The sequence below is a fragment of the Neovison vison genome, chromosome 7 (assembly GCF_020171115.1).
Source record: "Neovison vison isolate M4711 chromosome 7, ASM_NN_V1, whole genome shotgun sequence".
NCBI lineage: Eukaryota > Metazoa > Chordata > Mammalia > Carnivora > Mustelidae > Neogale > Neogale vison.
In genome coordinates, this window is record NC_058097.1 from 13,676,644 (window position 1) to 13,690,543 (window position 13,900).

General features: G+C 37.0%; 1 protein-coding gene and 1 non-coding gene across 5 annotated transcripts in view; both read right to left on the minus strand.

The window, feature by feature from the left end:
- Nucleotides 1-13,900, minus strand: part of AP1G1 (adaptor related protein complex 1 subunit gamma 1) — an 81,300-nt gene that overhangs the window by 21,765 nt on the left and 45,635 nt on the right. For 2 of the 4 annotated variants that reach the window (XM_044255798.1, XM_044255795.1), the window contains exons 6-14: nucleotides 12,726-12,802; nucleotides 11,856-11,864; nucleotides 9,481-9,576; nucleotides 8,941-9,021; nucleotides 8,642-8,740; nucleotides 5,999-6,054; nucleotides 4,748-4,861; nucleotides 1,310-1,450; nucleotides 502-556 (exon numbers count right to left, since the gene is read on the minus strand). In XM_044255798.1, coding sequence (XP_044111733.1) covers nucleotides 502-556; nucleotides 1,310-1,450; nucleotides 4,748-4,861; nucleotides 5,999-6,054; nucleotides 8,642-8,740; nucleotides 8,941-9,021; nucleotides 9,481-9,576; nucleotides 11,856-11,864; nucleotides 12,726-12,802 — 728 coding nt within the window. The remainder of the gene's footprint in view (nucleotides 1-501; nucleotides 557-1,309; nucleotides 1,451-4,747; nucleotides 4,862-5,998; nucleotides 6,055-8,641; nucleotides 8,741-8,940; nucleotides 9,022-9,480; nucleotides 9,577-11,855; nucleotides 11,865-12,725; nucleotides 12,803-13,900) is intronic. The other 2 variants (XM_044255796.1, XM_044255797.1) reach the window with 1 other exon arrangement.
- LOC122914900 lies at nucleotides 4,384-4,468 on the minus strand. Its single transcript, XR_006385964.1, has one exon. It is a non-coding gene; the product is annotated as a small nucleolar RNA SNORD71 (small nucleolar RNA).

Here is a 13,900-nt window from a genome sequence, read left to right on the forward strand (position 1 = left end):
AATGTAGTCATCCAAAACCCTCCAACAGCTTCCAAACTCCTCAAAGGCCCTATATAACCTAGCCCCTGCTTCAGTCCTACTATTCTCTGCCTCTCATGCTACTGGCTTCACTTGCCTTCTTATTGCCTCCAAGCAGGCCACACTTGCTGCTACTCAAGAGCTTTGCAACACTTGCTGTTCCCCCAAACCTTGGCACGGCTCCTCCTTTCACTGAGCTCTCTCCTCTGAGTGACCTGCCCTGACTACTCTATCTAAAAAAAACTGGCCTGCTGCCCCCATATTCCACTCTCTCCTGCCATCACTGTAGTCCTTCATGCTGCTTCACTGTTTCTCGTAGTATTTTTTTTCTTGCCTAACAGGATAGTACGTATTTCTCCATGAATTTCCTATCTCTCCCACTAGAACTAGAATGTAAATCCTCCTGAGAACAAGGGATTTGTCTGCCTCATTAATCAGCACATCCTGCACCTGGTATATGTTGACTAAAAAAACACTACTTACCGTTGTCAGAACACGCATAATCGTGTCTATGTGCCACCGTTTGGAAGGTGCATACCTGGGGAAATAATGGCACCAGATGAAATTACTGGAACCTGTGAACTATATTCTGTGCTCAGTGACTTTCAAAAATCCTGTCCTATAATCTTTTTTAGGTTTACTGGTAAAGTGATTATTTTGGGGGCCAATCTTACCTTCGAATCTAGCAGCTAACCCCATTTCAAAGGGTAATGAAATGCTACACAAACTCAGATGTTTCCCATTAATAACTGTAACACGAGTTACTGAGCTGAGACATGGACTCCATCTCCAGTTTTTCAGAAAACAGATCACGAAGACAAAGCAGGAGGACAGAGAAGAAAGAAAAGGGATCCAGGCAATACCAGGACTAGAAACTCATTTCCTTAAATTCACAGTGCAGAGAGGAGAAATAACCACACTACTAAAATTGAGGTATTTCTTCCTAAAAGTTTTTCACAGAATCACAATTTAGATGCTGTGATGCTATAGTCTTTCTATTCTCTACCCAAAACCCACAAAGAAACAAACAAAAGCTTCTCTATTCTCTTCTTCATAGATGAGAAGTTGAAGAACAGATATAAGAGGAATTTTATAAAAGTGGGCTGTTTTTGGTCTTAGCATACCTAAATACTGGCTAGAATCACCTTCTAATGAAGCAAATTTCTAACTGGGAGGTTGAAATAAACATTACACATTTTAAAGAGGTTTACAACATTTTCCCCAAGTTGTAAAGATGCTTTCAAAAAGTTCCAAGCATCTTTTATCAATGAATGTAAAAATTAAATCTTACTTCTCTGCAGCAAGAAAGATTCCAGATGCACAGTCTGCTTTAAATTCTGGCTCACAGGAATCCAGAAAATAAAGTAATTCCTTCATCATGCCTCGGATATTATTCCCATTTACCAGGGCAAAACTCAATTCCATTGCACGCCTTGCAGAGGGAAAACATTAAAAAAAAAAAAAGTTATGATATTTATAGCAGGAACAAAACAAAGACCCAGGTGTATTGTTTCTGAACATCAAGTACTGGCAGATATATTGATGTCCTTCCATGATCTTGTAATTGCAATCTTTGTACATAAGACAACTAAGTTAACAAGGTTAGTTTTAGCATTTTGAATCTTCATTCAACACTTTTCCTCAAAAAGCTCTAAAAGATACACTACCTATGACCAAAAATGCAGTTTGGGTTCAACAGTCTAAGAAACTAAATTCAGAATACTTAAAAGGCTCAAAAAGAGAAGCAACAAAAGTATTACCGAAAGATACCCCTTTGCATTATTCCTTAAAAATGTGATAAAGCCAGGACATTCGCCTTTTATTACATCCATTTCTGTTCAAAGATGATATAACAGTCTACATCAAAAGATATACAGAAAACTGGAATAAAAACACACTTTGAAGGTATTATGATAAGTGAAATAAGTCAGAGAAAAACAAATACTGTATGATGTCACCTACACCTGGAAGCTAAAAAAGTCAAAAGCATAGAAATAGACAAGAATGGTGGTTACCAGGGTCTGGGGTGGGGGCGGGGGGATGTCGATCAAAAGGTACAAACTTCAGCCATAAAATAGGCAAATTCTGGGGATCTAATGCAGAGCATGACAACAAAAATTAATAATTATAAAAATGGATTATATACTTGCAAGTTGCTAAGGAAATAGATCTCAACTATTCTCAGCACAAAAAAGAAATGGTGACTATGTAGTGTGACACAGGTGTCCTAATGCCATGGTGGTAACTATTTTACAATATGTATCAAATCAATGCACCTGTAAACATCAAACTTACACAATGTTTATGTTAATTTTTTTCTCAATAAAGCTGGTGGGGGCTGGGAGGGCAAAAGAGAGAATGAGGGCCATGAAAAAGGAAAAAGGGCATGTGCTGTGGGGGCAAATAAGAGTTTCTGTAACTGCCTATCAAATTTGGCAACCAAGGCAAAATGGAAATGTTTGACATGCAAAAGTTAGAAGATTACTACATGCATCTTCTCATATTTGGTCAGTAATTTCAAACATGGTATATAATTTACTTTCAAAATACCAATTTAATAAGTAAGAAATACTTTCATCTTAGCTGATCTATGAACAACATTCAATCTTTACAGGGATACAATAGCTAATTCTTGTACAGTGCTTAAGTACTTTACATATAATCCAGTTAATCCTGCATAACCCTTTGAAGTGGGTGCTCACAGAGAGAGAATGAGGGATGGGGAGGGGCAGAGGTTGAGGGAGAGAGAGGGAAAAGCAGGCTCCCCACTGAGCAGGAAGCCTACTTTGGGGCTCAATCCAAGGACCCAGAGATCCAACCTGAGGCAGGTTAAGACGCTTAACCACTTAACCGACTGAGCCAAACAGGGGCCTCTGAAGTGGGTGCTCTTGCATTTGCATTTTACATATGGGACAACTGAGGCAGAGAAAGGTTAAGTGACCAAAGCAAGTTTAATAAATACAGAGCCAAAATTTGAAATGAGGCATTCGGACTGCAGAGTCTGAGCTCCGAGCGCGTTAAACAGCCTGTCAAGAAGACACAGTTTTTACTTTTGAAATGCAAATCCCAGTCAAAAGCCATAGAGAAACAACACAATAGGAGTCAGAAGTCTAATTTCTCTTCCCAGGGGCTCCTGAGTGGCTCAGTGAAAGCCTGTGCCTTCAGCTCAGGTCATGATATCAGGGTCCTGAAATCAAGCCCCACATCGGGCTCTCGGCTCGGTGGGGAGCCTGCTTCCTCCTCTCCCTCTGCCTGCCTCTCTGCCTGCTTGTGATCTCTCTCTCTGTCAAATAAATAAATAAAATCTTTAAAAAAAAAAATAATTTCTATTCCCAGGTCTGCCCATTATAGGGGCAGGTTTAGAGGAAATCATTTGATTCCTATGGGACTGTATTTTAACTAATTTGTTAAGTGGGGATAGAAGTAATTGTCTAGTCTGTCTCACTGGCTTGCTTTGAGAATCAACTGAGAGGGTGCTTATAAGCCCTGCGCAAAGCACCTCCCCACCCTCAACCACACACAAAAACCCTGGGGTGCCTGGCTGGCTCAGTTGGTGGAGCATGCAACTCTTGTAGGGTTGTAGGTTCAAGACCCACATTGGGTACAGAGATCACTTAAAAATAAAATCTTTAGGGGCGCCTGGGTGGCTCTGTGGGCCTGCCTCCCTTCCTCTCTCTCTGCCTACTTGTGATCTCTCTCTCTGTCAAATAAATAATAAATTAAAAAAAAATAAAATCTTTAAAAGAAAAAAAGAATTTTTTTAAAGATTTTATTTATTTATTTGACAGAGAGAGATCACAAGTAGGCAGAGAGGCAGGCAGAGAGAGAGAGAGAGGAGGAAGCAGGCTCCCCGCTGAGCAGAGAGCCCGATGCGGGACTCGATCCCAGGACCCTGAGATCATGACCCGAGCCGAAGGCAGCGGCTCAACCCACTGAGCCACCCAGGCACCCAGAAGAAAAAATTTTTTAATTAAAAAAAAAGTCCTGTGCAAAGCACTAGGTGAGTTATGGTGGCTGAGTTTAGGTCTGTCTTAACATTGCTCACGCGCTTAGCATCTGCTCTCTGAAAATAAAAGGAACTTAATATCAATAGATATTTGTTAAATGAATGGTTTCAGAGATCACTTCAAATCTGATTTATTCTGGATTTGAACAGACAACCAAAAGTTCACTGAGGCCAACTCTAACTAGGTTTTACAAACATCCCTCAGTTCTTCCCATAGATTCAGTGGAGTTACTCCACTGGGGAAAAGAAATTATGCCTTTTCAAAGTACTATCTGCTGCCTAACAGTCATTCTTAGATGCACTGTTCTAAAAAAACACAGCTGCTTCTAGTATCTCAGGGCATAAGTACTGTGGGAAAATGTGTGCTGTCAGCAACTGAGTTTCAGCATTGTGATAAAACACTTAGCCGATGGATCACTCCGCATTTTCATCCTCCAGCACACAGAGCACAGTACTTCTGTTAAGCAGACCTCTCCCCAGCTCATAGGTACCTGTTTGTACAAAGAACCAAGGAGAACTTCAGTGTGCACTTCAGTACTCCTTATTGGCCTCTCTCACTGATCTAACCTTCCCTCTGCCGATCCTCTCTTAAAAAGGATTTCCTCAGCAGAGAGTTCAACTGTGAAAATAATGACTAAAACAAATAGCAACATACTCCTTCTCAGATCTATTATGAAGTTATCAGGTAGGGGGTAGAGCAGAGAACGATCAGTAATCTGTTACCGTTTTATTGACACATCCAAATCCTTTAAGCAGTCCACAATTGTGCTTCTGTGCCTCTGTACTGCGTTATGATCTGTCTGCACCGTCTTCAACAAAGATGTCAAAGCTACATATCTGGATGAAACAAAGTTGCAGAAAACAGAAATGAAATGTAAAATTCAGGATAGTTCCTCCTCTACTTAAATAATGACAAAGAAGATGTCTAATGACTATGTATTTTTAAATATTTAAAAGTCAAGACAGAATTAGTGTAATAGTAACATACACTAAAGACATAAAAGACATACATTAAAGACATAAACGACACTACAATCTTAAGTAGTGGTAATCAAGAGAATTTATTAGATTTGCATTCATGGTCAAGTCCACTTAAACTTCTAAAAGTGACTGATTCCATTCTTCCAAATTCTTCCAAGTGGTACAACAAAACAAGCATATAGTATGCCTTTCCTTAGCCCCAAAACACAAGAGGAAATGATTTCAATGTTACCATTTGTATTTTCTTTGTTTTTATTGGATACTGGTACCACAACTGTCCCTATAAAAATCTGAGTTTAAGATTCAAATATTTAAAAATTCTTTTGGAAGGAGGAGATAATTCAGGGTACCACAATGATTATTTACACATTTTTAAATGCTCACTTGATAAGAAAGAATATTTTCTCCTGATTAAAACGGGGAAAAGGGCAAGAAGGACATAATACATGAAAGAAAGTAACAAAATAAAATACTTATAAATCCATCTACTTAAAAAAATTAGCTGGAGTTCACAAACACATTCCAGGTCTGCAGTGCAAAATGTTACATTTTTCTTCTTAATTTAGAGCAGAGGTCAGCAAGCCACACTCTAGCCTTATGCTGCATGGTTCTATAAATGAATTTTTATTGGAACACAGCCACTCCTCACTTACATAGTCTATGATTGCTTTCATACCAAGACACAGAATTCTGAATACTTGCCAGAGAGACCTAAGGCCCACAGAGCCTAAAATAGTGACCATCTGATCCTTCACAGAAAAAGTTTGCTGACTCCTAATGCTGACAGTGTAAACCAAAGTAAAAGTTAAGTCATGAGCCAAATTCTCAAATTCTTTACAAAATAGTAGCTTTAAGTTTTAAAATTTAAAAATAAAAATCCTGAGTTGAAGTTCTAGAAAAGTCATTCAGTACATATGTGATCTTGAGCAAAATCACTCTTGAAAACACTGAGTTTCTAATACCAATATACAAGATATTTTCCAGTTGACTTACCTAATATTCTTGTCATTGTTCAATAAGAAACGACCAAGGATGTTTATGGCTAAGACCTAAAGAGAAATAACACAGGTTAAAAATCTAATAAAATTAAACATTTATGTTGTATAAGGATCACCTCCTGACCCCTGATGGTGCAAACTATTTAAAGGTGATAGTGGATACTTCTATAGATGGCTAGCAAAAAACAAAAATGAAACAAAACAAAAACCTGAGGGCAAACTCATAAAATCATACTCTTTCAAAAGTAATTGTTAGAAGATTATGTTTTAAAGTTTTTATACTGTTAGTGGAAGAATAATACTGTCACCGCCTCACTGGAGAAAATTCTGGCAATTATACATATTTTAAACATCTCTGCTTCAACAATTCCACTTACAGAAATTTATCTGAAAAACACACTTGCACATATGCAAACAATCTACCGCAACACTATCTGTAATCACAAATGACTGGGACATGCTAAGTGTCCATTAATAGCAAATTTGCTAAGTACACTCTGGCACACCCACACAACGGAGTATCACGCAGCCATTAGGGTTCTGACACATACTATAACATGGATGAACCTTGAAGACATTATGTTAAGTGAAATAAGCCAGCTACAAAGGGATAATACTCTATGATTCCACTTTTATGAGGTATCAAGACTAGTCAAATTCAGAAAAAGAAAGTGGAATGATGGTTGCCAGGCACTGAAGGTAGGAAATAATGGAAAGTTATTGTTTAATGGGTACAAAGTTTCTGTTTGGAAAGACAATATGGTGGTGCTGGCTGCAAAAGTGAATTACTTAATGCCACTGAACTAGACTTAAAAATGGTTACCTTTTATATTATGTATATTTCACCATTTTTTAAAAAATGAAAATGGTCTCTATACATGAATATGGACTAATTCCAAGATAATGTGAGGTGGAAAGAGTAAGGTGCAAGACAATCATTTTGCTTGAAAGGGAGGGAGAGGAAGAGAACTAACTTAAATTACTTTGGTTAAGTTATCTAGATACTGGAACGATAAGGACAAAATAACTGTATACATTTAAATACTGGACTGTATTTAGTAAACCTGTTTCTTACAAGGCTATGAACCAACAATTCTTATATCATTAAGTGACTGAAAAAATGAATAAATTCATGAATAAATTCCTCCTTACAGAGGAATTACAATTATTTAATGAGGAAAAAATGAGGCAAATAGAAAAGTGTCACTGGAACACCACCCTAATAACTACTGTAGAAAAGATTTTCTGATGGAGGGGTGCCTGGGTGGCTCAGTGGGTTAAGCCTCTGCCTTCGGTTTAGGTCATGGTCTCAGGGACCTTGGATTGAGCCTCTCATCGGGCTCTCTGCTCAGCGGGGAGCCTGCTTCCCCCCCCCCGCCTGCCTCTCTGCCTACTTGTAATTTCTGTCAAACACATAAATAAAATCTTAAAAAAAAAAAAAAAGATTCTTGGATGGATACTAAAATGGGTGGACAAAAAGGCTGAGAACAGGGTATTTGCAAAGTCTCAAAGTGTCTCCCTCAAACTATTTTTAATTACAAATGAAAAAGTAACAATACAGTGGAGAGACACAACAGACACCACCTTAACCAAATGACCAAGGTTAATACCACCAGTAATGAAACAAACAGATAGCATGTCTCTTCTGATAGGACACTAAGAAGGGCACATCGCTTCTGTGGTAGTCTTGCCAAAAAAGCATAACCTCAATCTAATCATAAGAAAACTTCAGAGAGAGCCAAATTGAGGGACATTCTACAAAGTAACTGATCAGTACTCTTCAAAAGTGTCAAAGTCATGAAAGGCACAGAAAAATGGAGGAATTGCCTCAGACTGGAGAGCACTAAGGAGACATGACAATTAAATACAATGTAGAATCGAGGATCAGCTCCTCAAACAGAAAAATGGCATAAGTATAAAAATTGGTGGAAGCTGACTAAATTCTGTAATTTAGCATGATACCAATATTAACTCTTTAATTTTGATAATTATCTCTAGTTATGCACGATGTTAACATTGGGGGAAACTGAGTGAAGGGCATGTGCAAGCTCTAAACTATTTCTGCAACTTTTCTGTAAGTCTAAAATTACTGCCAAAAGTTTCAAAAATTGGGGAAGAGAAGAAATACACGTGTACAGATACATTTTCAGATTTCTGAAAAAAAATACATGAGGAAAGGGTAACCATATGCCCCACTAGGAGAAAGTGAAAGCTACAGGCAAACATTTCCCTCCCTACATATCTTTGGTACTGTTTTAGCTTTTTTACTTTAAGTGTTCATTTCTTTAGAAAAAAACACAAATATTTAAGAAAAACAAAGTAACTCAAATACGATGTCTTATTTGGAGTGATGAATACAATTCAAATCATGGCTCTAATAAAAGCTTGTTTTGAAATGTTTCCTTCACTCAACAGTATCTATGTATCTAACTATACCTGAGAGCTTCCAAACTTTATTGTAATCAATATTAAAAGCCTTTAATGGAGGGAATGATACTTCAGATCCCAAAACTCAGCATTATACATTCCACATCATTTTCCTAAAGTTAATTTCCAAATGCAATTCATTTCTACAGTACTCAAGCCCAAGTTATTTATTCTAATTGAAATGTTTAGAAAAAGATTTAAAAAGACTTACTCGCAGTCCACTCTCCGACTTAATATCCATGATAGTCAAAACCGTTTCATAAAGAATAGCATTTCCTACATTTTTACTAGTCTCCGTATTTGTGGCAACCTGAAAAGTCACAAGTGGGCAGTACATTAGTGATAAAATAACACTTTCAAAAAATATCCAGAGGTAACAAGAGACAGTTTGTGAATGATTACAGCCCCCAATGAGGAGACACAAATAAATACTGCTCCATCTAACCACCATGTTCCACTCCCACTACATTAAAATGAAGATTTTATACAGCGCAGACTGAGTCTACTCACCTGTGCTAATATATCATTCATAGCTTCACTTGAGTCATCATCATTTCGTCCTAAAATTCTTAATAACCGCAAAATTCGTACCTAACGTGCAAAACATGATTAGTGTCAACAAATTACACCTGGCACAAAGGAACTTACTTGGTATGAAACTCAAGTAACTTAAATGAAGTCTCAGATCGCATTAGAAATGGTCAAAATTCAAACAGAAGAATTTTAAACATTATCTTTAGAGAAGTAGTAAATACTTCTAAGTCTGAATGAAGTAATTAGACAACCCACACTTCATCACTCCACAGCTAAAGGATACCACCACCTACAAAGCTATAGTATATTGATAAGTCTCTATGCAATAGATACTACGTAGTACAACTACAATTTTATTCTATTAATGCAGTATAGAACTGTCACTATTCATTTATTAATGTAATTTGTTTAACCAGATAATTATCAAATTCCTACTGACATTAAACTTAAGAGGAAAGAAACAATTTATTCCAAAGGTATTAAATTCTTTTCTCCAAAATTTTCTTTCAACCTCACCTGCAAAAAGGGGTCACTGATACCAGAAACATCATGTTCTGGTGAATATCCCGACATGATGAGGTTCTTTAGAATACGAACTAACTGGGGCACAAGCTGCAGAGAAGAAAAATGCATCAAAAAACAGTGAACATCAAAGAATTTCTCATGAATAGGCAGGTAATTTGCCTAAATAAAAAGGGGTGCAAGGGTCTGAATCCAAGAAAATTCTACTGATACCATACGCTGGTATACTGCTGATGCTTGATAAACAGAACTTAAGAGTACCTAGGCCAGGAACTCAAGACGGAAGATGTATTTTATCTGAATTAAAAACAAATGACGGTTTTACCCTAGAGTTATATATGCAAAGATACTACAAGTAACAGGAGGTCAGAAAGCCTGTGGGAATCAAGTCAAACAGATGCCTACAGCGCACACTGCATTTCTACTTCTGGAGAACTTGACATACCTCGGTAACACAAACATGTTCGGTTTTTACTCATTCAAACATTTGAATATAAAACATTATCACCAAAAAATACTGGTGATTTTGTTAAAATTACAGTTTTAAGATATACTATCTCAAACAGAGAAAAAACTTAAGACAAGGCTAGTTCTATTCTTTTCCAACAAACAACAGGGAATCCAAAGGCCTCCAACACTGACCAAGTGGAAAGACACATTTAAAAAAATTGTACTTTTCACCTTAAGAAGATAGCAAGGCCGTGAATAATTTCCTTTCCCTATTCTTAACTCATAAGATACAATTTTTGGTAAAATTTTATTTCAGCACTTAATTATACACACTTTGTTGCCTACTTTGTCTCATCTTGTTAATGAAACTATATATACCTTATGGTCAGAATTCCCCTCTTGCGCTTCCTTTACTTTGTCCACTAGAGTCATAACACATAGTAGAGGCAATTTTATGGCTAAGCTGAACTTCAAAGTATTGTTTTAAATGTTTCAAATGTTATCATTCATTTCATTCTGTTGATTAAGCACTTAATCTTAAACCCTGTTCCAAAATGTGCGCCACAATGGGAACTTTTCTGGGCTCCAACTAAAAACTCAATTTAGCTACATTAACAACTCCAATCACCTAAAATTAAGAAAACAAGTGTCCAAAGTGAAGCAAATCACATCTCTTTTGGAGGCGATCAGAACAGACCCAACCAATTTGCTGCAACTCAATGACTTTTTCTCACTGTGTTCTGGTTCTGTTCCTCCTTACACCTCAACTTTAAAAGGGGATCAAGATCAAAACAAAGGCCAAAGAATGCACTCACAATACTGAGGCCACTTTTCAATATGAGAATATAATCTGTATGAATTTAAAGAAGTTTGGCTGTAACACTTCAGAATTGTGATTCATCAGCCATTTAAACAAAATTCTAACTTGGACAACTCCAAGATTAAAACAAACCTAAGTTATGGTGACCTGTAAATTCTAAACAGAATCCCCATTAAATCTGTCAACTGTGGACAGATTTTGTAAACTGCTTTTAACATGTAATAAAGCCGGGATCACCTAGTTACCAAGCTCTGCACAAAAAAGTGGCTCACCCTGCATACTTCCCAATGGCCTCCTTTTTTGTACTACACATATTCCTAATTACTTGTTTAACCTGATTTCTTAGAGAAGTCTTTTTTCCTTGGGCTACTAAATTCACAAATTTTTAAATTCACAGACACAAGACCAGCACACCGCGTAAAATTGCCCTGGGACAAAAAGCACAAATGCCTAAAAGTTTAGCATACAAATTCTTGAAACCCAGCTTTATTTTTCAGACAAAAATACAAGTCACTAAAACTTATGACAAGACAAACAAGATAAGATGACAAAGGGAAACACTGCAGCCATGAAAATCAGTTGATGCCCACCCACTCTATCCCAAAACTTCCAGGAAGGAGTAAGTGTAGGTAAGGGAGAAATAAAAGCTCTAAGTCTGAACTGAGAGCTCCAGAAGTACATACAGAGCTTTTTATAAAGTATGAGGTTACCCACACATGATTCTAAAATATCTACTTCAAAAAGAAGCAGTGTTTTGTGCCAAGGCTCCAAACTGATCTGGAATTGCCATCACCAAAGCCACCGGGAAACTGTTCAAAGTTTCTCAAGTGAATATGAAGAAAAGGCAGAGAAGGAGGCTTAGAATTCAGGAAAGGCTGCAACTGAAATCCAAGGCTGACTTTGGAGTAAGGAGTTTAAGTGACAAGACAAAAACTGGACTCAGGAGTTAGCCAAAAATGCTAAAACAAATAACTCATAGTATTAAGCACAGCTTCAGCATTAGTGTATTTTTTAAAAAGCTGCATTTGTGGATGGATGCACAAAAGCTACTAAGGACCTAATGCCAGCATGCACCATCTAAAAGAGGGTTAATTCTTACCTTTTCATTCTAACATACAGCAGGATTCCAAACAGACAACAGGAACAAAACATACAAAGCAAGCATTAGGGACAGATACAGGCCTCATACTATTTTACAATAATTTAATCAAGACATGAACATCTAAGAGGGAAAAAAAATCAAAAAAATAAATGCTATTAGAGCCTCGTTAGATCTAAAATACAAAATAAGCCCCATTTATCGAGTGATCAGCACCTTAAAAAGGAATTAAATGCATGGAACTACCCAAAATACAGTTTTTCCCAGGCATCCTTATACCGTCTTCTAAAAGCCAGTGAAGAAAACAAAAATTTCCACTTTAGAATGCTGTAAGAAAGAGAGGGGGGAACCTAAGAGAGCTAGACTTCAGTCACCAGAGTCAAGAGTCTAAAATGAACAGAAGGTGACTCTGTGTTACATAAAAGTAACGTAAAACTTCACTTTGCAGTTTTCACTTTAAAAAAAATAAATTACCTGCCTTTAAAAACACACACCGCACCACCCACACCCACACACGGGCGCACGCGCGCATGCACGCGCATGCATGCACACACAATTCCTGTTTGTAATTTGACCTCAAGTTACATTTCCTGTCTTCAATGTGAAAACAGCAGATAAAGCACATGAGAGACTGGTAGGTGTGCCAACACCGAGAGACTTCTATTATGAAAGGGAAAACACTGTACTACTGCCAGTTCTTATATGCCTAAATCTGGCTTCCAGCCCTACCACATAGCAGGGCTGGTCAAGTCCTTTATTCAGCTCCATAACTTCCTTTCAAAAGAAAATTCCTAAGTGAGGAAATGATGTACTCTTCAGGAAAATTGTTTTTCAGTCAAGAAAGGCTTAGGCATACAGAATGGTACCTACCTTTCTGAAATGTGCAAGCATGTCTGGGCTTCGTTCACACATTTCTGTGAGAAGGACTACAGATGTGTGAAGGACACCTGGAAGATAAGAGCAAATGAAAACTAAAATGAGGCTGGTATGTTATTCAACTCCACAGAATAGGGCTTTGAGTTCTGCAGGTCAATTCCAAAAAATAGTTGCTACTTTTGTTTTTAATTTCCCCAAGAAGCTAAGCACTGAGGTGAATACAAAGGAAATATTAAACTGATACCTGGTCAACTCAGTTAAATCAGAACATTTTAAACTATGTAACCAAGATAACTCCAAAAAATGATAACCAACACACGTGTCTCTCCATCTGAGCCTATCCATAAGGAAATACTCACAGTCACTATAAGCTAGGTATCATCTGCCCTGTACTTATTAAAGAGCTGTTAGCTGAGATATGATCGTTCAAAAAGGAAAAATCTTAAAAAAAACTTTTAAATTTCCAGATAAAATGAATCAAAACTCCAAGGTAATTAGGGATGACAAAGTAAATACACTTGTTCCAGAGTAAAAAGAATCTCACAATAGTTTTCACTAATAGTAAGTAAGTACCCTACCACTCATTTATCCAACAAGTTTACTTTGAGCCTTCTAGGCACAGGACTGAATTAATCAAATTAAATATACCTTACCATTTTTTCTCTTAACATTTAGTAGGACAAATGAATTTTCTTTACTCAGAACTTGTTTCACTGACTTCAAAATAAGAATAAAAGTATGGGAAAAAATAGCCACGTTCCATTTAGTTTCTCTCAAATTTTATATAACTATATCTAAGTACCCATTATAAATTCCTGTTACAAGTAACCTAAAGGATTTTCATAAATTTTATACTCCTACCACAAGGTAATAAAAATATAATTTTTCCCCCTACGGCAAGATAGCTAGGAAATCAAAGTGTTTTAGATATGAAAATCAAGGCTAGGATCATTTGTATATTACATTGAGTATCAGTAACTTAACATAGTATTTTTAATATAGTAAAAGAGGACTGAAAATGGAAACCAAGTTTACTATGAAGGAATCAATCTCTAATTATAAAAGTAGGATTTGAGAAAAGTGAGACTTGACCCATCAACCGTTGCTGGCAAAGTGTCTAAGCACAGCAAAAAGGCAAGTCCACTGCACTCAAAGAGAAAGCCAAAACT